Genomic DNA, 24,748 nt, shown 5'->3' with positions numbered 1-24,748 from the left:
AGAGACTTTCCTTTATTAACTCTTATTTCCAAGTGTGTGTGTCTGTCTGTCTATGTATCTAATCTATAATTTTTATTGATACCTGCAGTTCTGGAGTCAAAATGAAAATGAGAAGTTGTGAAAAAAACATATATTAACACTTGATGTGAAAAGTACTGTAAATGAGAATTCCCTCTTGGAAAACATGATTTAAAAATAAGATTTATCTTTTCCAAAATACACCTGGGAATAACTTTTTATATAGAAAAAAGAGAAGCCAAGGCAGGAGCTTAGCAACTATCAATTTTTAGGTTTCAGTGGAACAAATGCAATTGTGGATTTTGTTATTCATGATTCTCTGTCACTGGTATCTGGCAAAAGAGGGGGGCATTCTTTTACAGGCTCTACTTGAACTTGTATGCTGAATGTGCTGTATTTTAAAATGATTGAAGTTGTTGAGTTGTTAGTGGATGCGCCAATCCTGAAGTCTGCCAGTGTTATATGGCCCAGTGATTAACTTTTCCCTCCCCAAATCCCCCAATTACTGGGAAAGGAGAGTGGACACATTTACGGGAAGGCCACATCCTGTTTTCTGATGATCAGGAAGTGGGAGAAACACCCTCCAATCCCAGTTCTGTTTGGGTTTTTAAAAACTTGTATTGGAGGCTGAGCAAAATCTTCTACCACATCCTCTGCAGTTGTGGACTAGATGATCTCTCGAGGTCCCTTCCAGTCCTATGATTCTATGATTACTCCACTCACTGGACAATTAAGCCTTATACAGGACATTCAGATAGTGCTAAAAATCAGACCACAGGATGTAGGCTGCTGATTTCATGAAGTGTCCTCCCACAAGCAAATTTAGAATTTATCATCACAATTCTTTTTTATTGAGACTTCCATGGCAGACACACCTTTCCCCTGAATACGTTATTCCACATCCTAGAAGGCCCTGGGTGTATTATGTTTGGATCAGGATGTAGCTGGTGGGGTCTGATACTGTTAAATATTTCCATTAATGACTTGGACAAGGGAGTGAAGATCATGCTTATAAAATTTGCAGATGACGCCAAGCTGTGAGAAGTTGCAAGCACTTTGGAAGATTAGGATTCAAAAGGACCTTGACAAACTAGAGAATTGGTCTGAAACCAACAAGATGAAATCCAATAAGGACTACACTTAAGAAGGAAAAGTCAAATGCAGAGCTATAAAATAGGAAATAACTGGCTAAACAGTAGCTCTGCAGAAGAGGATCTGTGGGTTATAGTAGATCTCAAATTGAATATGAGCCAACAGTGTGATGCAGTTGCTGAAAAAGCTAACATATTTCTAGGTCTATTAACAAGAATGTTATTGAAGGGAGGTAATTGCTACCCTCTACTCAGGACTAATGAGGCCTCACCTAAAAATAATTATTTTTATTTTATTATTATTACCTAGAGTATTGTGTGCAGTTTTGGTTGCCACACTTTAAGATGGGGACAAATTGGAGACAGTCCAGAGAACAACAAAAATGATAAAACCTGACCTATGAGGATGGGTATGTTTAGTCTTCAGCAAATAAGAATGAGGGCAGGGGGGGCTGATAAGTCTTCAGATATGTTAAGACAGTGATCTGTTATTTTCCATGTCCGCTGAAGGTAGGACAAGAAGTAATGGGTTTGATCTGCAGCAAGAGAGAGATTAGATTTTCCTACTACCTAACTAAAAAGGATAAGGAGAAATCGATAAGGATAGTTAAGTACTGGAATCATTACCAAGAGAGGTTGTGAAATCCCCATCATTAGAGGTTTTTATGAACAGGTTAAACTAACATTTGTCCGGGATAGTCTAGGTATACTTGGTTCTATTTTAGCATAGAGGGATGGATTAGATAACTTCTTGAGGTCTCTTCCAGCCGTATTTATTTACGATTCTGTCATAAATATAATAAGCGGTAAAACTGGGCCAGCTGTCTCTCCCTTAGCTAATTTTAGAAATGTCATTTTTTCTTTTTAAATAAATAGGGAGTGATGGGACCTGCAGGATCATCTGGCCGACCTGGATCATCTGGGCCTAAGGTAAGGTCATTTACTCTATTTTACTTTGAATGGGACAAATGACATCAAGAGTATTCATTGCCCTATGGATCATTATAACAAAGTTATAGTACTCTGTGTCATGTGCTTGTTTATTTTAATATAAAAACACTGAAAATATAACTATAATTTCCCATATATAACTTGTATGTGATAGTCCAATTTCTAAGTACAAGACAGTCTTGGCAACCATTGCCTGTCATGTTATGAGGCATTGGAACTTCTTCAGAAACAGTTTGGGGTACTTTTTTTGAGCCTTGGAATCTTGAAAAATATTCCTCAATACTAGGGGCCAAGTAATACTTAGTATAAACCAGGACTTTCAGCCTGTTTTCCAATTATTTATGTTTTAATCATGTTAAAGTGATGTGCTGCTCTTTCCCTCTAACACTGAGCCCAATTTATTTCAGATGTAACTTTATTGATTGCATTAGAGTTATAGCAGGAATGAATTAGACCCATGTACTTATGTAACTAAAAAGGTTGCTATATAAATCCAGATCTGACTGTTCGGATAACCTTCAGATTTAACATGAGTGGAGTTTATCTGAGTGAGCACTGCATGATACGGTCCTCAAAACTTTTAGAAGTTGAGCCTTAATTCTTCTAGTCTTTGTGTCTCTATCCATATATACATGCTTTCAGTTGTATAAATCATGCTTAGAAGCATATGAATATTATTTTAAGTCTTATTTTGCAGGTGGATTTTCAAAAGTGCTCAACGTTGGCTTGACTCTGCTCCCATTGACTTCAGTGGGAGCAGAGTTAGGCCAAGAATGAGCACAGCCAAAAATAAATACATTTTATTTTAAAATGTGATAGATGTGGCTGTTCTGAGAAAACAGTTGCATTAGTCTCTTATGCTCTATATATGGAGCTGGATCCTGCAGTGCTTCCAAAAACTTATATTGATATTCATACACAGCCAGGATCAGGTTAATCACTAACTCCTCTTTAATTTTAATGAAGATCTGATAAGCTGAAAATGGGAGTTGTTCTATAGGACCAAAATATTTTTGACTCGGAGAAATCCTAGGATTTGCAAGGCCCTTTGCTAAGTAAGATGTGTGGGAACATCAAGCCGATATATGAAAATATCATAGTATATTTGGTGAGGAAAGGTTTGCTGCTGGGGAAGGGAAGGTCAGTCATTGCCATTTGGGGATAGAGGCAGTCATACATTTTTGGTATCCAGGAAGGGTTTTCAGTGCACTTGTCACTGAGGGAGGGTTTAAACCTCAAGGACATTACGATGAATGGGGGGTTTTAAGGTGAGCCAGCAGGTGGGAGGGGTTACAAGTGCATGGTTAAAATAGGAGTACTGATCATTTAGAATCCCCCAAGTTTCGGAGGGCTGGATTGTTACTGTCACACACATGTTAAGTGCCCTTTTGTGACAGAAGGTTTTCAAACAGGATCTCTTTATATTTGATATTCTCAACCACACAATTATGTTGTTGTATTAATAGGGCTATAAAGGTGAACCTGGAATACAAGGGAAACCAGGATCATCAGGAGTCAAGGTAAATATGGTTTACCTTCATCTAGAAATATTCCAGTCAAGGACATTATGATTACAATGTTCCATGATTTACTTCTTGGTTACAAGGTAGTTTTGTTTCAAAATGGAAACAATAATTAACAGATTTACTCCAGATTGGATTTAATGGGTGATTCTTACAAATACATGACCAGATCCTGGGGTGAAATCAGCGAATCTATGCCATTTTACAGCATCTTAGTGTCCAGGCCGTTGTTTACTTTGCATCTGCACAGATAGTTTGTTCTGATCTGTACTATGGAACTTTACATACAGGCACACATATAGTGTAAATGAGTGGTTCTCAAACTTTTGTCCTGGTGATCCCTTTCAAACAGCAAGCCTCTGAGTGCGACCCCCCCCCATATAAATTAAAAACACTTTTTTATATATTTTACACCATTATAAATGCTGGATGCAAAGCAGGGTTTGGGGTGGAGGCTGACTGCTTATGATCCTCTATGTAATAACCTTGCGACCCCCGGAGGGGTCCCGACCCCCAGTTTGAGAACCCTTGATGTAAATTGTTTCTTGGTACTTGTGTGTACCAAAAATGTAGATAATATATTATCAGTATTTGCTGGTTCTTTCTTATATTTTTAGTTAAAGAATCCAAAAAGTTAGCAAATAACAATGCAGATACTAATCAGTGACCTAATGGTACCAAATTATGATGTCAGAGGGAAGATCCAAAATACCTGATCTGATTGGAAAGCAGCACTCCAGACTGGCCTAGTTTATCTCTTGGTCTAAGGATGACTTTGTGGTCTTCGTGTAATACAGTCCTTTGGGAGAGTCAGTACAGTGCCTTGTCAAGAAGAGCAAAGGGAAGGGAAGGATCAAACGGGAGAAACTAGCTTGTCAAAAAATTAGCGTCTTAGACTCTTATCTTCAGCTGAATGTTGAGCCCGCAATGCCCTGTCTAGGAAGAAATCAAATGGAACTTGTGCAGATTATTGAAGATTCACAGTAAAACGGGGAGAGTCAAAAGTGCAATAGTTTCTGAGGTATATTTTGGGTAAACTCTTTTACACAGATTTAGGTTTAGGCCACCACTTCCTGCTTCCCCCTTTGGCCTGGAGCAGCGAACCACGGCCAGTGGGAGCCGCGATTGGCTGAACTTGCAGACGCGGCAGCTAAATGAACCAGCCCAGCCCACCAGGGTGCTTACTCTGGTGGGCTGTATACAAAAGGTTGCCGATCCTGTATTAGATATTCAATTCAATGATTCCATAAAGTTTAAAATCATCAAATTTTGGTTTAGACCTGTTTATAAGCCAACCCCCGCTCTTTGATGTGTCACTTTTTAACTTAAAATATTCGGCTTATGAACGAGGATATATGGTAAGATAAAATCAGGCCTGATATTCTGGAATGGTACATAATGAATATAGTCAAATGAATGTGATAAGATGCATTTACTCTAGTTGTTAAAATGAAGTTGTTGAAAACTAAATTGCTTGACATTGCCATTACTAGAAACTGTATCATTTGTGTAATATTACAAAGAAAAAAATCCCACCTAGATAAGTCAGGGTAAGTCTTTTGCATGTTGGACGAATGAGCTGAGAAATCAGAGTGAGAGCATTGCTGTGGCTTTTAGTCAGTATGTCTGTATTCAGCATACAAAAAATAGAGGTTTCAGCTCAATCACCATCATAATATAGAAATCTGAGTATCGTAGCCAAACCTGAAGAGATCTTGAAAAAACATGCAATCTGTGTTTCTACACACAGCACATCAATGATACTTATGGAGCTATTGTATTACTCAGGGAGAACAAGGAGGACCAGGTACTCCAGGTGAACCAGGGTACCCAGGCATTCCTGGGACACAGGGTGTAAAGGTAAGTAGTTTCTATGGCTTTAATATCCATTACAACTTTCATTATACTTTTTCCACAAATGGTAAATGTTTTTTTTTTTTAGGCAATATGCTTGGAGAATATGTGGGTCAGTGTTAACTTCTAGTATTATCAATAAAGCTGTGATGGCACAGGTGGTAATAAAATGTGTATAATGTATTATTGTTACAAGTGCTTGATGTGAAATTCTCTCATATAAAAGGTTTATATATATAATCTCCTTTCATAAAGGAGTCCATAAGGATTGTAGGAGCAATCACACCTAATCAGACATTAAGGGGGATGTGTCGCTTAAGCACTCTCCTATGTGGATGCAGCCAGAACCATAACTAGGAATTTTACTGCCTGGGATGAACAAGCATATTTGTTCCCCCTATCATTTTTCTGGTAATTTTTTGCCCCATTTTTCCACCCCCTATGGCTTTGCACCTTCTCGTCCCAACCTGTTTACAGCCCTGCAACTCTGACACTTGCCTCCTTTGTGATCTTGGGCAAATCTTATGTTTTTTGCCCCAGTTTTCCCTTATACAAAGGAGGGATAGTGATACTTACAGCGGGATGGTAGGAGGTATAATTCACTGGTGAAGTGAAAGGCATTATAAGAGTGCAAACTAGAGTAGTTCATCTCTCCAGAATGTGTACATGGAGAAAAAAAGGTAAGCTTCCCCCGTAAATCAGCGATCACGAGTAAGCAACCCTTACAGAGAGCAATATTGCAGTGCTCTGCAATAATGATCTCTAAGGCTAGGGTTTACAATGGAGTGAGTCACTACAGCATTTGGGACCAGTGATGTAGTATCTATTTTATAAAGATTTCAAATATGTCTCTTTGGAACTTATCCCTTCCCCGCAAAAAACAAACAAACAAACTTGCCCTTGTGTGGCTCCCCAAGAGAGAATCCTTGCCTGCTAAACATGTCCCAGGAGTGAATAGGATCCATAACTGTAGCTGGACCCCAGCTGGGCCCCTCTTATTCTGTTAGTAATCTGCCTGTCCGACCCTAGCCCTTAGGAGCTGTGCTAAACTCCTCTCTTCTGGGAGGCATTCCCGAACTGATGTCCAGCAGGCATAAAACCTCTTCCATCAGGCAAAATCAGATCAGTGTTTTGCTTCCAGCAAAGAAACTGCAAGCTTTGGGGTGAAAGTAATTTCTCTGTGTCCTGATTAACAACAACAAACCAAGGTCTACAGACTGGGAAAGAGAATAGAGCTTAATTGACTGAGTTTTGAAATGGGGTCTTAATTATTAGGTTCAAATTAGCCAGCATCACCTTTTCATCCTGTGGAATTAAAGTGAAATGTGATTCTCTACAGCAGGTTATGGTTAATCCAGCTTGCCGTTACAAACACAGCCCTTTTAAAACATGTCTCAGATAAAGCAGGTATCTTCCTCTTTCACTGCTTCTCTTATTTTCCTCATTGTATTGTCTGAAGTACATATTTTAAAGCTCCACATCCCCATATAAGCCACTGGTGTTTTACCAGCAAATCAAGAGGAGGATGGGATCTCGGGGGGGCAGGAGGAAAACAAAAAGAAATGGCTTTGAACTGTTTTGGTTTTTTGGTGAAATGATAAAGCCATGTCCCAAAGCAAATGAATAGTGTCCAAGTGTCAAAAGAGCAAGACATGATTGTCCGTCAGCAAAGGCGCAGGATAGGAAGTGCGAGTGGAAACAGTGACACCCAAATAATAGCCATAATTAATACCTGGCATTTCCCATGGCAGAATTCTGCAGTAATGGTGCAAAATGCTGCAAGAGCACTGATAGCAACTAAGGTCTACTGGGCTGGGCACAAGTCTGCGAATCAGATATGTCTCCTAAGCACTCCAGCAAATAACTCTGCCTGTCATGAGCGGCAGGTGAAGCTTCCCTTTGAGGAGACTAGCCCTGTGCCCCACTTCTTGCGGCTGAGGCCCTGCCTCCACTTGCTGCTCTCAGCCCTGCCATGGCCTCAGGCCAGAGGCTGAGAGCTTGGCCCTGGCTGGGGCCACAGCGAAGCTTTCTGCACTGACTGACGTTCCAAGCCTGGAGCCCCTCCCCAGTTCTACCCCTTCTTCTTTGAGGCCTTGCTCATGTCCAGTCCATATTAGGTGTGTGTGCTTGCCACATGCACTGGTGCTGGACGTTTTTCCCTCAGCCGTATCCATAAAGGACCGGCTCTGGCACCCCCTGGAGCGGGGCTTGCATGGCGCAGTATAAGGGGCTCTGCTGGCACACCCAACCTTGAGTTCCTTCTTGCCGCCAGTGACGGTGCTGGAACATCTGCTGCTTCGGCTAGCGTTGTTTCGTTTTCTGTTCTGTGAACTTTGAAAACCTGTAATATAGTTGTATATAGTTAGTAGTTTCTTAGTTACCCTTAGTAATAGTTCTCAACTTTTTGTTAGTCCCACATACCAGCTGCCTAAAGTGCTTAGGCGAAGGGCACATAACTGAGAAGTGCTGTATTTGCAAGTCCTTTAAACCTTGGGACTAAGAAGGAGCACGATATCCGTCTGAAAACACTCCTAATGGAATTGGCACTCACTCCAGCATCGGAGCAGCGGTCTGACTCCGCACTGAGCACCGTTGTTAGGATATAGATATTCAGGCCTGTTTGCAAAGGTCTATACTTTAAGATTTTAGGTGTATTCTTATCACTTAGCTAGTTATAGAGGTATAAAAGAAAGAATCAAAAATCACTGTCTGTATAGTGGCCTTATCTTACTGTGACAGTCTGAGGCCTGGTTCTTTAGCAGCCATAAACTGGAAAATGTATGGTCACATCCTCACATTCCAAACTAGCCATATTAAAATAAGGCAGTCTGGGACTGTTAGAAAGGTGATTCAATCTATTCCCTCCAGAGAAAGGGAAAAGCCTAGAAGATGTAAAAGAAAACTTAGTTTAATCGCATCCTGTCTGGTAAAAACTCACTTATCAATAGACACAGCTGAAAAAACCTTATGTCTGTATAAATGTAGTTGTAAAATCCTTACTTCTGTATTGTTATGTATGTTTATTTGCATGGTCTCTGTCTGGTTCTGTAATTGTTTCTCTCTGCTGTATAATTAATTTTGCTAGGTGTAAACTAATAAAAGTGGGATATAATTGGTTAGCTAATCATGTTACAATACGTTAGAATTAGTTAGGTTAATTTTAGTAGAATGATTGGTTAAGGTATAACTAAAAATATTACTTTTTGTTTGCCCCTAATTTATATAGTAAGTGGAAATTCAAAAAATAAGAAAAAAACCTTAAATTTAAGCTTGCTAAAAGTTCACCCCAATAAACATCAAATTGTTTGCACCTTCGGACTTCGGGTATTGTTGCTCTCTGTTCATGCAAGAGGAACCAGGGAAGGGTGAAAGTAAAGGAATAAGCTCTTTAACATCTTGGTGCCGTGACTCGGATGCATCTCATTGGATAGGTGAGTGGCAGCCCGTGAGTCCCCCTCTCCAACAGTCCACGCAGCTGCTTGGGGTGGGTATGGCGAACTCTCGTGATAGTAGTTATGGGTTCTGGCAAGCTGGGGTAACGGATTTTTTGAACAAATGGATAAGGAAGAACCAGAGCCCATACCAGGTGCAGGGATCCACCTGGGATGAGATTGAGAAGGAGATAGGGGAGGTTTTGGGACACCCCAAGAGAAAGGAATGTAGGAAAAAGGGAATGGTATTACAAGGTTTGTGTGCTGGGATTGCATACTGGGTAAAAAGGGAAGCCGATCTCCTCCAACACATTAAGGATTTGGAGGGAATTGTGGATCAGCAATGGATTTTAACAGAAAAATCTGTGTTAGCAGAAGAGGTGGCAGATTTGAAGGGACGGGATGCTGCATGGACAGAGGAGTCTTGTGAGGCAATCCAGAGAGAGAGGGATGAACTGCTGGGGAGAGTAGGAGACTTAGAGGAGGAATTGTATCAATGTAAACATGGGGCAATGGACTTGGGGACTCCAGACCATCTGCCCCACTAATGGAGCTGAAGGAGACACCTCCACCACCCTATCCTGAAAAAACACTGTACTCACCCCTGCCAGTGGATGTTGTAAGCCAGCGATCCACTATTACAGGCCCTGCGAGAGAGGCTACCCGGGAGGAACTACAGAAGGCAGGAATAGTGGCCCCAGTTGCAGGGTGGGGAAATCATGCCCCACAAGTAGTAGAACAGGCAGAAATCTGCCCTTTGTCCCTGAAGGTCTGGGAGGCAGCACTGGGCCGTTTGGGAAAAGTACCCGGGAGAATTGGGATCAGTTTGTGCTGTGGCTAGTGGAGGTGGGCAGGAAGATGGAGGGTCTAACTTGTAAGAACCAGCTAATCGTATGGCATAGTCTTTTGGGACCGGGCACCTTAGGAATTGATGTAGCAGGAGTGGCACACCCATTTCTAATCCCTGGACAGGTGGCAAAACAGTTGTTTGGGGTTTATTCTCGTACTGCGGGAATGAATAAGATAAAGCAAATCCCTAGGGAAACAGGGCTAGATGTACTTAATCGCATACAGGCATGGGCACGGTGCTGGGTGGATCCCCTAGATGGCCCATGGGTGATACCCCAGACAGGGGCACCAGGACCTGGTGGGGGTGTGGAGCATGGTAGGGGTGTGGAATTGCTGGAAAAATGGTTGGAGCTGAGGGATCCTCTGTTCGTGGGACATTTAAGGTTGCAGCATCCTGAACTTGCTCCTAATCAGCTGCCCCAATTTCTGGAACAGGCAGATGTGTGGAGGCAGATGCATCGGGGGGAGAGCCAGTCCATATTATTACTGAAGGGCATCAGTACAAGGTAAAAAGGGTCAGCCCGAAAGGGAGGAGGTAGAGGGTGAGGTCGTGGTTTTGGGGGGGTAGTCAGGAACGAGCGGGCAGCTATAGAGCAACAGATCCAGAAACTGCAGGCTAGACTGACTACCCAGGATCTTACCAGATCAGGGGGAACGTGGCCCCGGAGGCCAGGGGATTGGAACTGCCTAAAATGCCAGACACACAATTTTGCTTGGAGACAGGAATGTCTTCGGTGCCAGGACCCCCGCCCCCCACTTATGAACCAGTGAGAGGGACAGAGGTGGGTGCTGCGATGTAGGGGTGCCCTGGGAGGCATCCTGTCCATGTTCTCAGTTTAGGATGGGATGCATCTGGTTGCCTAACGCTCCAGGAAGCGATCAAAGGGAGTCCCATAAGGAATTTTTTGATAGACACTGCAGCAGCCATCAGCTTAACCACATGGGGGCAGGGGAGGCCCTCAGAAGGAACTGGAACAATTGTAGGGACAATGGGAGGGGAGACACAGTTAACCCTGAGGCGGGGACAGATCAAAGGAGTCTAGGGGGAAGGGGAGATTATGTGGGGTTGTAATAATGTGCTAAATCTGTTAGGGTCAGGAAATTTACACAAGCTGGGACTTGTACTGGACTTAGCCAATTGGGTGTGTTTACTGGGGCAGACACAGGATGGTCAGGGCTATACCATTCCTATGGGGATAGCCACTATGACCATTAAAGCAGCACATGCCCTCCCACCACCCCCGGCTGGGTGGGAACACATCCCTGTGTGGGCCATGAATAACCTGGATTGTGGTAGGGGCAGCATGGAGGTACTGCTAAAGGAAGGGGACCCTCCCCCACAGAAACAATATCCCATTCCTCGGGAGGCATTGGCAGAGGTGGGGGCAACTACTGGGAAATTTGAATTAGTCCCCTCTGTTCCAGCAGTTGCATCCCCTTGTAATGCTGCTGTGTGGCCAGTGAGAAAGCCAAACGGCAGCTGGTACCTCACTGTGGATTACAGGGCACTAAATGCTCTGGCCAATTCACCAGCCTCAGTAGTGGCAGCGTATCCTAAAATGCTAGCCCGCGCTGGACCCCAATTCCAAATTTTCACTGTGTTGGACATAGCACATGGGTTTTGGTCTCTGCCACTAGCTACCTCATGTCAGTATAAAACTGCATTCACATGGGAGGGCAAACAATTCTGCTGATCAGTCCTACCCCAGGGATATCGGGACTCCCCTGCAATTTTTCACAAATACATGAGACAGGCTCTGGAGGGGGTGGATTCAGCAAGGTGCATACAATATGTAGACTATCGGTTGCTAATGTCAAAGACAGAGGAAGAAGACAGGGAACTAACCGAGCAGGTCCTGCAAGCTTTGGCAAAAGCAGGGTTAAAGGTCAATGGAAAAAAGGCTCAGATGGGACAGACAAAAGTGACCTACTTAGGAGTGGAAGTGTCCCAAATGGAAAGGGAAATCGATAAGGGACAGGTGCAACTGATCCAGTCCCTACCACTGCCTACGGATGTTAAAAGTTTGCAAAGTTTTCTGGGTCTAACTAAATTTTGCAGGAATCATGTGGCCAATTATGCAGAAATAGCCCAGCCTCTATTGGACCTAACCCGAGCCTCAACTTGGGAATGGTCAGAAGAGTGTGCTAAGGCAGTGAGAGTACTAAAGAAAAACCTGGCCAATGCTCCAGAGCTGGCCTCCCCGGATGGGGAGAAACTCTTATTTGTACCCTTTGGTATCTGACAATACCATTGGTTGTGCATTAACACAGGAGTATGGCGCAAAGGACCGATCTGTGGCCTTTGCCTCTCGACTTTTGAGTGCTGTGGAACTGAAGTATGGATGGTGTGAAAAGGAGCTGTTGTGCACCTACTGGGGGGTAGGGAAATTCAAATACCTCACAGGGATGCAGAAACTAGTAGTCTGATCTCATCATGCCCCCCTGCAGCTGTTAAACATGCAAACTATCTTACAGGAACAAGTGAGTGGGCAGCGTATTGCCAAATGGTTGCCGGCTCTACAGGCAAGAAAACATTAAAGCAGAAGTGTTAAAGGAACCCATAGTCTGGGTAGCCAGATTACATCTGGCTGGCACCCCACACCAATGTAAAGCCAGCCCAGGTAAAACCACACGGCTTAATACAAGAATGGAATTTAACTCTAATCAACCATGTAAAACAGGTACAGCAGGCAGTGGCCTGCCGAGATAAGCAAGGAGCAGCAAAAGTCAAAGCATGGTACGACCTGCCTGGGAAGCGTAATTTACCCATGGTGGGAGACCTTGTGATGTACAAAATTTCAGGTCAACACCATCCATTTCCAGCTCCTGAATGGAAGGGCCCCTATCTCGTCCTTGACCAGCTAGGGCCCAGTCTGCTATTATTGGGTACAGAGAATGGAGAACGGGAGTGGGTTCACTGCACGCAAATGAAAAGGTATAAACAGGGGATTGGAAAAGGGAACTTGTAAATTCTGTGTGTGTGTTACAGGTTAATTCAGAAAGAATAAAAATTCCCTGGTCCTGGATGGAACAATTACTAGTGCTAACCACAATTGTCACATTTACAAATTCTATTCAGATCCCGCAATGTGAAGTGTCAAAATTGTGTGCAGCTTCGGACTTTGGGTATTGTTGCTCTCTGTTCATGCAAGAAGAACCAGGGAAGGGTGAAAGTAAAGGAATAATCTCTCTAACAACCGTGATCTCCATGCGCAGTGCTCCACTGGTGCCATTCGCGATCTGGCACCCATCCCCCTCCACAGCTCCAGGGAAGATCTCCTACCTCCCATAAGGGAAAGGAGAGGGCCTGGAGTGTGCCATGATGAGGCGTACCTCGCTGGTAGATTGGCACAGAACCTCTGAGGCACACTCCACCTGGCAGGAACTCCGGAACTGGCCCCAACCATCTCCAAGGGCATGGTACTGATCCCAGGAACAATCGGACACCAGAGACCACCATCATCACCTGCCCCCAAGAAGGAGGTCACCCTAGTCAGGACAATCCTCCTGGCAACTGGCCCATAGTAGCTCTGGTCCCATTCAACATCCTGGAACCAGTCAAGTAGCATGAGGCATGGAGTGCTGGGTACCCAATGCAGATCTGCTGAATGCCGTTAATCCATGAGTGCCCGACCAAGACAGTCTTGCTCAGACAGGTCGGCTTCGGGATGCAGCGACCGTCACTTTTTGGACAAGAGCCATTGCTCAGCCCAATCCTGGTCACCTGGTACCATCCACTCCACTGGTACTTCCAGCTTGGAGCAAGTTTCCCTGACTGTGGGACAAGCCCCAGTACCGACAGTGCCGACTACATTATTGGCACTGAAACCTATCCCATGTCCCCAAGCGCAGTGTCCGGTGCCACGGTATCTGTGGAACCCTTGCGGGTTCACCCAACCTTCCTAGGTTGCCTGATCGGTTTCAGGAGTCTTGGACAGGTCAGCAACCTCGGTATCCTGTCCCCCCCTCTGGTGCCGGAGGCTTTAGGGGGAAGGACCCCACAGGTCCAGGAGGACCCAGGGGAGAAAGCTACTAGACCACCAATGGACATGGAGGTTCCTTTGGCAGCGGCAGTGTCTCAGTTGTCGCAGGAGGAGGCTATCATGGAGCCCCCCTTACCCAGTTCCTCAGGATGATGCCAAAGTGCACCAGGAATTTTTGAAGAAGGTTGCTTCTAACCTAGGGCTTCAAGCAGAGGAATTGGAAGAGCCCTCTCTCTGTTTGACGTCCTCAGCTCCTGCCAAGATGGATCTATCCCTTCATGAAGGGGTTTCCAAAATCACTAATGCCCTCTGACAGACCCCCCTGTTCCTTGGTCCCTATCTCTTAAAGGGCCGAACGCAAGTACTTTGTGCCAGCCAAAGAGCATGAGTACATATACTCCCACCCAGCCCCTAATTCCCTTGTGGTTGAGGCAGTTAATCACAAGGAGAGGCAAGGACAACCTACTCCAAAAAATAAAGACTCAAGAAGGCTGGATCTCTTTGGCATAAGTTTTATTCATCTTCAAACCTTCAGCTGAGAATGGCGAACCATCAAGCCCTCCTTGGCCGATATGACTTTAATATGTGGCAAGCCATGGTCATATTCGAAAGGTCACTCCTTAAGGTTTCCAAGAAGGTATTCCAAGTGATCTTCGATGAGGGCACAACTGCTGCCAGGGCAGCCCTCCAGGCAGCATCAGATACTGCTGCTGCTGCTGCCCACACCATGGCTTCCACTATCTCTGTGCAGTGAGTCTCTTGACTGCTCCTCTCTGGGTTGTCCACCAAGGCCCAACAGTCATTGCAAGACCTGCCATTTGATGGCGGGGCCCTATTTGCAGAGGAAACAGACAGCAAGTTGCATGATCTCAAGGATTCCTGCACAACCCCCAAAGCTCTAGGTCTCTAAGTCCCAGCCCCAGTGCGTAAGTGGTTCAAACCACAGCAGCCTCAGGCCAGGGGAGCAGCCTGAGCTGGACCAGCCCCATAAGTGAGCCAAAAGTTACAAGCACTGCCCGAGCCACCTATCTCCACCCTTTGCCCAGTTTGGCTCAACCTATAATAAGCAGGGGGCAAAACAGTCATTTTGAGGGTGCGCCCAAGGGCGACCTACCAGACTATTCTCCAGATCCATCTTTCCCAGTGTTCTCCAGCCAACTTTTCCCTTTGCTCCCTGCATGGACTGCTATAACTTCAGACCGCTGGGTCCTCAGCTGGGTCCTCCAGTTCTTTTCTATCCTTCCTTCCCACCCGCTTTCCCTGTCCCTCTTCAGCGGCCCTTCGCACAAGAGTCTCCTCATGCAGGAGGTAAAGGGGTTACTGCAGCTGGGTGCGGTGGAAGAAGTTCCTCTCAAGTACAGGAACAAGGGGTTCTATTCCCAGTACTTTTTAATCCCAAAGGCCAAGGGTGGTCTACCACTCATCCTGGACCTGTGAGACCTCAACAAGTACTTACAGAATCTAAAGTTCCACATGGTCTCTCTGGATTCTATTATTCCCACTCTGGATCTGGGAGACTGCTATGCTGCCCTCAACTTGAAGGATGCATGCTTCCACATTGCAATCTTTCAAGGACACAGACATTTCCTCCAGTTTACAGTGGGGCCCCACCACTACCAGTTTAAGGTCCTCCCATTCGGCCTGACGACAGCACCACTGGTGTTTATGTAAGCAGAGTCAGGATGAGCCCTACCCTGACATCTGGTGGTGAATTATGGGGAGTGTGGAAAGGAATTTTAGGTACTTGCACTGGCATACCCACCCCACCTAGCATAGCCCACGGCAGCCTGGGATGGTTATTTTGACAGCTCTGGGATCCCCAATTTCTTTGTTATTGGGGCAGGAGGAATAAAGTGGTGTCACCCAGAGTATGTGAACGAGGAACTATGAGACTGCTTTATGACAAGATGTCTCAATATCAATTAAGTGACACTTGCTGGACAAGGGACATGGGTTCCAAAACCTAGTGAATTGAGAGAGGCTGGGGACAGGTATCTGTGCCTGGTGGTGTAGGCTCCTTGTGTGAGCCAGAAGCACCAGTTCCACCCACTCCTCTCTCCACTGTGGAATATCAGAGTTGATATTTTATTCCCTTAAGAATCTAGATCAGGTTACTGAGCTGAACTCACTTTGGGCTAATGGTGCACTAGCACTGGGGCTCCCCTACTAAGAGCTGAAATCATTAAAAAGCTGGAATTACTGAGCTGAGAGCACTGAGTACTGTGCTAACTAGTAGGGGAGCCAGAAGCTATACTGCGGAACAGAGCAGCTGGCAGAGTGGAGTGGAACAGTTTGTGGGGATGGCTGGAGCAGATCATGGGACAGCTGGTGGAGCAGAGCAGCTGGCAGAGCGGAGCCGCTGTGGGATGAGTGGAGCGGCCCACAGAGCGAGCGGAGCCGAGCAGTTTGTGGGGACAGCTGGAGTGGAGCAGAGCGGCTGGCGGAGCGGAGCAGTTTGTGAGGACGGCTGGAGGAGCAGAGTGGAGTGGCTGGTAGAGTGGAGCAGTTCGTGGAGAAGGTGGAAGCAGAACCCCACGGAGAGGCAGGACAGTTGGCCCCAGACCACGTAAGGTGCCCCTTTCTACTCAGGCTGTGGTGGGGGACCTCTGCAGATAGACTATCGAACTCTGGGGTTGCACTGACCCAGGACAGAGACTTTTGGATTGTGGGACTTTTGGGACTGTGGGTGATTTGGGGGTTGCTGGACTCAAGAGCCCAGGGAAAAGGGCATGGCTCAATTTCCTGGGGTGGGTCTTTGCTCATGGTTTGGTCTATGAACTCTAGTTGAGGTGTTTTCCCAATGTAATGCTTGTTGTTTATCTCATGTAATTAAACCTTTTCTGCTACGCTGAGACTCTATGCTTGCGAGAGGGGAAATATTGCCTCTTCGAGGCACCCAGGAGTGTGTTTAAGATTTTCCCAGGTCACTGGGTGGGGGCTTGAGCTGGTTTTGCATTTCGTTGTAGGGAAGGGACCCCTATGTATTGAGCCCGGCCCTTGCTGCTATGAATTCGGCCTGGCAGAAGGGTTACATTTACCAAGTGTATTTTGGGGGTAGTGGCTTACCTCAGGTGCTGGGGTATCCAGATGTACCCGTACCTCGATGACTGGCTCGTCAAGGGCAGCTCCAGGTCTCGATTTCAAAGGGATTTCACCGTCCTTCAAGCCACGTGCTGCTCTCTGGGCCTACTGGTGAATGACAAAAAGTCGACCTTAGTGCCAGTGCAAAGGATAGAGTTCATTGGAGCGATCCTCAACTCTACCTGCGCCAGCATGTTCCTGCCGCTGGAAAGGTTCCACGCAATGGCGAACCTCATCCAACGAAGTGGGTAGTCACCTACGAAAGCTGATGCTCCAATACGTCTGTTAGTCTATAAGGTGCCACAGGACTCTTTGCTGCTTTTACTCATCCTGGAGGTCTCTGCATTCCCTCTGACTACAGCCATGGTCTGTCTGCGTCTGCTAGGCCACATGCATTTACATGGCCCACCGTGCTGGACTCTGGATACAACCCCTGCAACAGTGGCTGGTGATGGTCTATTCCCAGTCCTGAGACCCTCCGGAGAAGATCATGACCATTTCCCAGGCAATACTTACCTCACTGAGATTGTGGACCAACTGCAGGACAGTTCTGGAAGGGGTTCCATTCGACAACCCTCCTCACTCCATTGAGTTAATTTTAAATTTAATAATAATTGGAGATATACTAATCCGCCTAGAACTGGAAAGGACCTTGAAAGGTCATCGAGTCCAGCCCCCTGCCTTCACTAGCAGGACCAAGTACTGATTTATGCCCCAGATCCCTAAGTGGCCCCCTCAAGGATTGAGCCCACAACCCTGGGTTTAGCAGGCCAATGCTCAAACCACTGAGCTATCCCTCCCCCCACTGAGTTGATGTTGGATGCCTCGGACCTCGGCTTGGGGGCACATCTTGGCAACCTCCAGACAGGGGATGTGGTCACTGGAGGAGGTGCAGTTGCACATAAACATCAAAGAGCTCTGAGCAATCTGGCTGTCGTGCGGAGTCTTCTTACCCCACCTGTCGGGCAAGGTGTTACGAGTCCCGATGAAAAACACAGCCTCGATGTTCTACATTAACAGGCCGGGGGAGCACGCTTGTCGGCTCTCTGCAAGAGGCACTCCGTCTGTGGGACTTCTGCATCAGCCATGAGATGCATCTGGAAGCTTTTCTCCTTCGCAGCTTCAGGAATACGCTGGCAGACCAGCTCAGCAGGGACTTCTCCTCTCACCACGAATGGTCACTCCATCCAAAGGTAGCCCGCATGATGGTCCAAAGGTGGGGAGCTCCCCAAGTGGACCTGTTCACTATCAGACAGAACAGGAAATGCAACCGGTTTTGTTCTCGACAGGGTTTGAGCAAGGACTCCCTCTCCAATGCCTTCCTTCCGTCATGGTCAGGGAGCCTGATGTATGTATTCCCTCTGATTCCACTCCCAGGCATGAAAATATTGCAGCTGTCAAAATTAGAAAGGGATGTATTTTTGCTGGATGTCAACATGTGTAAGAACAGTCCCATTGAAGTAATTCTGATTACTTTTATCTGGCCTGTTTTATATATATTTAGTTATGTTTAAGTGTAAATGGCAAACAAAAGTCTGTGCAGATGACTCAGTATAACTATGAGAATTTTGACTTTTTGGCCTGGTCCACACACAGGTTTTTTAGTCATTTCAGTTGGGAGTCTGATTACCAAAACAGTTGGATTGGTATAACCTTAGTGTGCAATTTTACTGATATAAAGGTAACTTATATCAGTATGGCTTATTCCTCTTTCCTAGGAACAAGCTATATCATTGTAAACACCTTTTATAGGTAGCATTGCATCCACATTAGTGGGTTTGTTCCAGTATAGTAAAAGCGGTACAATTTGTATGTAGTGAAGGCCTTGATTTCCTGATTTTTGCGGATTTAAATGTACATTCTTAAGGCATGGAGATGTTCACATAGTATTTTTCCTTCCATATAATACTGTGGCTTTCTTGGAAATTAGATCACTCCCTTGCATTCCAAGATATGTATATACACAGTGAGAGTCAAGGATGTACAGGTGATGTATAACCCTAGAAAATATGATGGATGCCAATGTATACATTATCCATTTGGCCTTAGTCTGTGCCAAAGAAGTGAGAAGTGCTAGTATACAGAGTTCTTCTTCGAGTGATTGCTCATATCCATTCCAGTTAGGTGTGTGCGCGCCGCGTGCACGTTTGTCAGAGAAACTTTTACTCTAGCAACCCAGACGGGTCGGCTGGGCGCCCCCTGGAGTGGCGCCGCTGTGGCGCCCAATATATATCCCAGCCGACCCAGCCACCCTTCAGTTCCTTCTTACCGCCCGTGTCAGTCGTTGGAACTGTGGAGCGCGGCTTCGCTGACCTCCACGCTCCCTAGCAGCTCATTTCGCCATCGTTGTATACAGTAGTCATAGTTAATTGGGGTGTGTGTGTGTGTGTATGTGTGTATATGTGTGTGTGTATATATATATATATATATATATGTATGTATATGTGTATATATATATTATTTAGTCCGTCAGTTAGTTAGTGTAATTAGTGTAGTTATTAGTTGTAGTTTGAGGGGATCGGGGACCCCCCCCCCTTAACTGCACCGGGAGCCGGAGCTCATGCCCGGCTCATCGGGTTTCAAGCAGTGCTCGGCTTGTCACAAGCCTATGCCAGTTGGAGACCCCCATGACTCCTGCTTGAAGTGCCTCAGGGAGTCGCACTTATCGGCTAAGTGCCCAATCTGCAAGTCTTTCAAGCCGAGAACCAAGAAGGAGCGAGACATTAGATTAAGACAGCTCCTTATGGAAGCGGCCCTGACACCTCCACCCTCGGCACCGAGCACAAGTCAGCCGGTAAGCAAGGGCAGCGCCACGGCACCGAGCGCTGCCACCAAAGACTCACGGCACCGGCCTCCGCCGGCCCCGAAACCGGCTCCGAGCCGCTCCCTCTCCCCAAAGTCGAAAACGGCGAAGGCACAGATCATCTCACTGGCAGCTGCCTCGCAGTCAGAGCCTGCACCAAAGACGGACCGCCCGGCACCGATACCTGCCGCGGCACCGTCTAAGCCGGTACCGTTGACTCTGACCCCACGAGGGCCGTCGAGTCCGGCACCTGGCGGCTCCCCGGTGCCCACCGTGGTAGAGCCTGCTTCGCTATCTACCCCGGAGACGTTTGCCGCAGCGAGGGATCTGATTGCGATCACCGATGCACCACTGCCCTTACCCCCGGCACTACACTCAATGGGCAAACCGACCCTGACCAGACCAGCTTCGGTCAGCGTAGCAGACCGGCACCGCTCCAGATCGCGGTCCCGCGGACGCTCTGCATCGAGGCATCGCTCATACTCTGGACGCCGATCTCGGTCTCGGCACCGGTCAGACTCCCGGCACCGATCACCTCAGCACCGTTCAGGCTCCTGGCACTGATCACCTCGGTACCGCTCACGCTCCCGGCACCGGTCAGGCTCCAGGCACCGGTCGACGTCTCGAGCGTCAACCCGGTACTCGCGGTACCGCTGCAGCTCACGGCACCGCGGTGGGTGCCGCACCTCCAGGAGCAGATTGAGGCAGAGGGACTCGAGATCTCGGTCGACCTCCTGGCACCGAGCCGGTCGCAGGTCCCGGTCTCACTCCCGACATCGTCACCAATACCGACACCGGTCACCACAACCCAGAGGTGTAAGGTCTGTCGGTACCTCGGCGCCAACTTTCGCCACTCCACCTTGGCCGTCTAGAGGCACGTCGGCACCCTCCCAGGCGGGTAGCTACTACGAACGGGACCAGGATCCCGAAGTACCGCTGGGAGTGTTCCAGAACCCCCGCCCGCAGGATGTGGGTGCCCAACAGTGGGGTTTTTGGACACCCTGGGCATATCATCAGACCCAGGGTGGCCCCGTGCTGCAGATCCGTTCCACCGCCTCAGAACATCGGGTACCAGAGGTCACTGTCTCCCGCCCCCCCGTGGTTGAGTCGGATAAACAGCCACCAACAGACTGCCCGGGCCAACTCGAGCAGGAACCAGTCCAGGAGCAGGAGACCGCACAGGATGCCCTCATCCCTGGAGTATCCTCCTCCTCCTCCTCGCCAGATGAGGCCGTGGCTGGGTCTTCGGCTTCAGGACCCCCCGCCAATAGACTTCAGGGCCCACCAGGACCTCCTCCATAGAGTGGCCCTTAACATCAACGTACCTGTGGAGGAAGTCCCAGAGGTTGAGGATCCAGTAGTGAGCATCCTCTCTGCGGATGCACCTACCCGAGTAGCCCTCCCATTCATAAAGACCATCCAGTCCACCGCCGATAACCTGTGGCAGTCGGCAGCCTCCATCCCGCCGACAGCTAAGGGAGTGGAAAGGAAGTACATGGTACCCTCTCGGGGGTACAAGTACCTATATGTCAACCCTCTTCCTTCCTCCCTAGTTGTCCAGTCTGTCAACGACAGGGAAAGGCACGGCCAACAGGCTCCGGCCCCCAAGGCCAAGGAAGCTAGGCGAATGGACCTCATGGGTCGCAAGGTGTATTCAGCTGGGGCCTTGCAACTCCGTGTGGCCAACCAACAGGCCCTACTGGGCCGTTATAACTATAATATATGGGCAGAGGTGGGTAAGTTCTCCGAGCTTCTACCCCAGGACTCACGCCCAGAATTTAATGCGTTCCTGGAGGAGGGTAAAAAGGTGGCCAGGACCTCTCTACAGGCCTCCCTCGACTTGGCTGACTCAGCGGCCAGAACCTTGGCCTCGGGAATCACCATGAGGCGCATTTCCTGGCTTCAGGCCTCCATCCTATCCCCGGAACTGCAATATACCGTCCAGGACTTACCCTTTGACGGGAAAGGTTTGTTCTCGGACAAAACGGACTCCAAATTGCAAAATCTGAAGGACAATCGAGTCATCATACGCTCGCTGGGGATGCATACACCCTCCACCCAGCGTAGACCCTTTAGGCCCCAAGCACAACGCCCATACTTCCCACCCCGCCAGAGGCAGGACTTCAGTAGAAGGTGTGGCCGGGGGGGCCACAGATGCCAATCCGGCTCCCAGGGAGGCCAAAACCAAGGGCCCTCCAAGGCACCACCGGGCTCCAAGTCCGGCTTTTGAAGGTGCGGCTGGGCACGGCGTATCAGACGCAAGACAGGATCCTTCCCCTACCTTCTCCAGCTGCCTCTCCCACTTCCTCCTGGCGTGGTCCCGGTTAACTTCAGACCGTTGGGTGCTACGCACAGTGAAGCATGGATACCACCTGCAATTTGCTTCCTCACCCTCTTCCCGCCCCCCTTCCCAGTCCCTCTTCAGGGACCCCTCTCACGAGCAAACCCTTCTGCAGGAGGTTCGTTCTCTCCTCGCAGCAGGAGCTATAGAGGAAGTACCTCTAGGCGAGAGAGGCAAGAGGTTCTACTCCCGATATTTTCTGATCCCCAAGTCCAAGGGAGGTCTCAGACCCATCCTAGACCTGCGGGGCCTCAACAAATGGATGCTCAAGTTGAAGTTCCGCATGATCTCCCGGGGAACCATTATCCCATCCCTGGATCCTGGAGACTGGTATGCCTCCCTCGACATGAAGGATGCGTACTTCCATATCGCCATCTTTCCACCGCACAGGAAGTACCTTCGCTTCACGGTCAGACATCAGCACTTCCAATTCACAGTCCTACCCTTCGGCCTCTCCAGGGCCCCGAGGGTGTTTACCAAGTGCATGGCTGTTGTGGCTGCCCACCTCCGTCGGCGGAAAATCCACGTCTTTCCATACCTCGACGACTGGCTCCTAAAGGGGTCCTCCCAGTCGCAGGTGCGGCGACATGTCGAGGCTGTTACGGATCTCTTCTCCCAGCTAGGCCTGCTTCTCAATGCCGAGAAATCCAGCCTGGTCTCCACACAGAGGCTGGACTTCATAGGCGCGACCCTGGACTCTACTCAAGCCAGGGCTTACTTACCTCAGCCCCGCTTCCAGACTATCGTCTTGATCATACGGAGCTTGCAGGCCTCCCCAATCACCTCGGCTCGCACCTGCCTCACACTACTAGGGCATATGGCCGCATGTACTTACGTGACGAAGTATGCCAGGCTCCGAATGAGGCCCTTCCAAACGTGGCTTCATTCCGTATTCTGCCCGGGCAGGGACCACCTAGATGTATTGATGACGGTCCCCCCCCAACCCTCTCCGCTCCCTCGACTGGTGGCTGACCCCATCCCTAGTATGCGCGGGGATGCCGTTCCATCCACAGCAACCGTCGATGACTCTAACAACCGATGCATCATCCCTGGGGTGGGGTGCCCACCTAGGGCACCTGCGTACCCAGGGCCTCTGGTCATCCCAAGAGCTGTCACTCCACATAAATGTCCGGGAGTTGACGGCAGTCCGCCTCGCCTGCCAGGCGTTTCAACGACGCCTACACGGCCGTTGTGTTTCCGTACTCACGGACAACACAACGGCCATGTACTATATCAACAAACAGGGGAGACGAACGGGTTCCCCCCTATGTCAGGAAGCCATTCGACTCTGGGATTTCTGCATAGCCCAGTTGATAGATCTGGTGGCATCCTTCCTCCTAGGGGTCAAGAACACACTGGCGGACAGACTCAGCCGATCCTTCCTATGCCACGAATGGTCGATCAGACCGGATGTCATCCATTCCATCTTCCGGAGGTGGGGATTTCCCCGCATAGACCTCTTCGTGACCAAGTCCAACAGGAAGTGCCATGAGTTTTGCTCCTTTCAGGGTCTCTCTCCGGGTCGATCACGGACGCATTCCTCCTGCCATGGACCCACCACCTACTGTATGCCTTCCCTCCATTCCCTCTGGTGCACAAAGTCCTGTTGAAACTATGCAGGGACAAAGCACATCTAATCCTGATCGCACCTGCGTGGCCCAGACAGCACTGGTTCACCGCCTTGCTGGACCTGTCTGTGGACCCTCCAATCCCCCTTCCTCTCAACCTAGACCTGATTACGCAGGATCACGGCAGGCTCTGTCACCCGGACCTACGAGCCCTGCACTTCACGGCGTGGCTCCTGCATGGCTGAACGCGGCGGAGCTCAGCTGCTCCGCACCGGTCCAGCATATCCTCCTTAACAGCAGGAAGCCTTCCACTCGCTCAACGTACAGGGCCAAGTGGAAGCGCTTCTCTTGCTGGTGTGCTACTCAGGGGGTGAACCCTACGCAGGCCCCGATTCCCACGGTCCTAGACTACCTCTGGTACCTTAAGCAGCAGGGCCTGGCGACATCCTCCTTAAAGGTGCACTTAGCGGCCATATCTGCCTTTCGACCAGGAGAGGGTGGCCGCTCCGTATTCTCCCACCCCTTAGTCGCCAGATTTGTTGAAGGCCTGGAGCGTCTCTACCCCCCCGCACGCTGCCCTGCTCCTACCTGGGACCTTAACTTGGTCCTGAACAGGCTCCCGCTCCCGCCATTTGAGCCACTGGCGACTTGCTCGCTCACGTACCTGTCATGGAAGACGGCCTTCTTGGTGGCCATTACATCGTCCAGACGGGTCTCCGAGCTGAGAGCTCTCACAGTGGACCCACCCTACACCGTCTTCCATAAGGACAAAGTACACCTGCGACCCCACCCGGCGTTCCTCCCTAAGGTTGTGTCTGCCTTCCATACCAACCAGGACATCTTCCTCCCGGTCTTCTTCCCGAAGCCCCACTCTTCTCGGAGAGAACAGCAGCTACACTCCTTAGATGTACGCAGAGCGCTCGCTTTCTACATCGAGCGAACAAAGCCGTTCTGGAAGTCTCCTCAGCTGTTTGTGGTGGTCGCAGAATGGATGAGGGGTCTACCAATCTCCTCTCAGAGGATTTCCTCCTGGGTGACTGCATGCATTCGTGCATGCTACGACCTAGCTCGTGTCCCCTCTGGCCACCTTACGGCACATTCCATGAGAGCTCAGGCGTCGTCAGCAGCCTTCCTGGTGCACGTGCCTATCCAGGAGATATGCCGTGCAGCGACCTGGTCATCGGTCCACACATTCACCGCACACTATGCGCTAGTCCGACAATCAAGAGATGATGCGGCCTTTGGCGTAGCAGTT

The 24,748-nt window shown here is 48.5% G+C and overlaps 1 protein-coding gene across 4 annotated transcripts in view; it reads left to right on the top strand.

The window, feature by feature from the left end:
* The window catches only part of COL21A1 (collagen type XXI alpha 1 chain), a 214,967-nt gene that overhangs the window by 167,894 nt on the left and 22,325 nt on the right, over positions 1-24,748 (top strand). For all 4 annotated transcript variants that reach the window (XM_030555641.1, XM_030555640.1, XM_030555639.1 and 1 more), the window contains 3 exons: positions 1,986-2,039; positions 3,527-3,580; positions 5,372-5,443. In XM_030555641.1, coding sequence (XP_030411501.1) covers positions 1,986-2,039; positions 3,527-3,580; positions 5,372-5,443 — 180 coding nt within the window. The remainder of the gene's footprint in view (positions 1-1,985; positions 2,040-3,526; positions 3,581-5,371; positions 5,444-24,748) is intronic.

This window comes from Gopherus evgoodei, chromosome 3, assembly GCF_007399415.2.
Source record: "Gopherus evgoodei ecotype Sinaloan lineage chromosome 3, rGopEvg1_v1.p, whole genome shotgun sequence".
Lineage (NCBI taxonomy): Eukaryota > Metazoa > Chordata > Testudines > Testudinidae > Gopherus > Gopherus evgoodei.
Note: the sequence above shows the minus strand (reverse complement) of the source record. Positions and strands in the feature narration are given on the sequence as shown.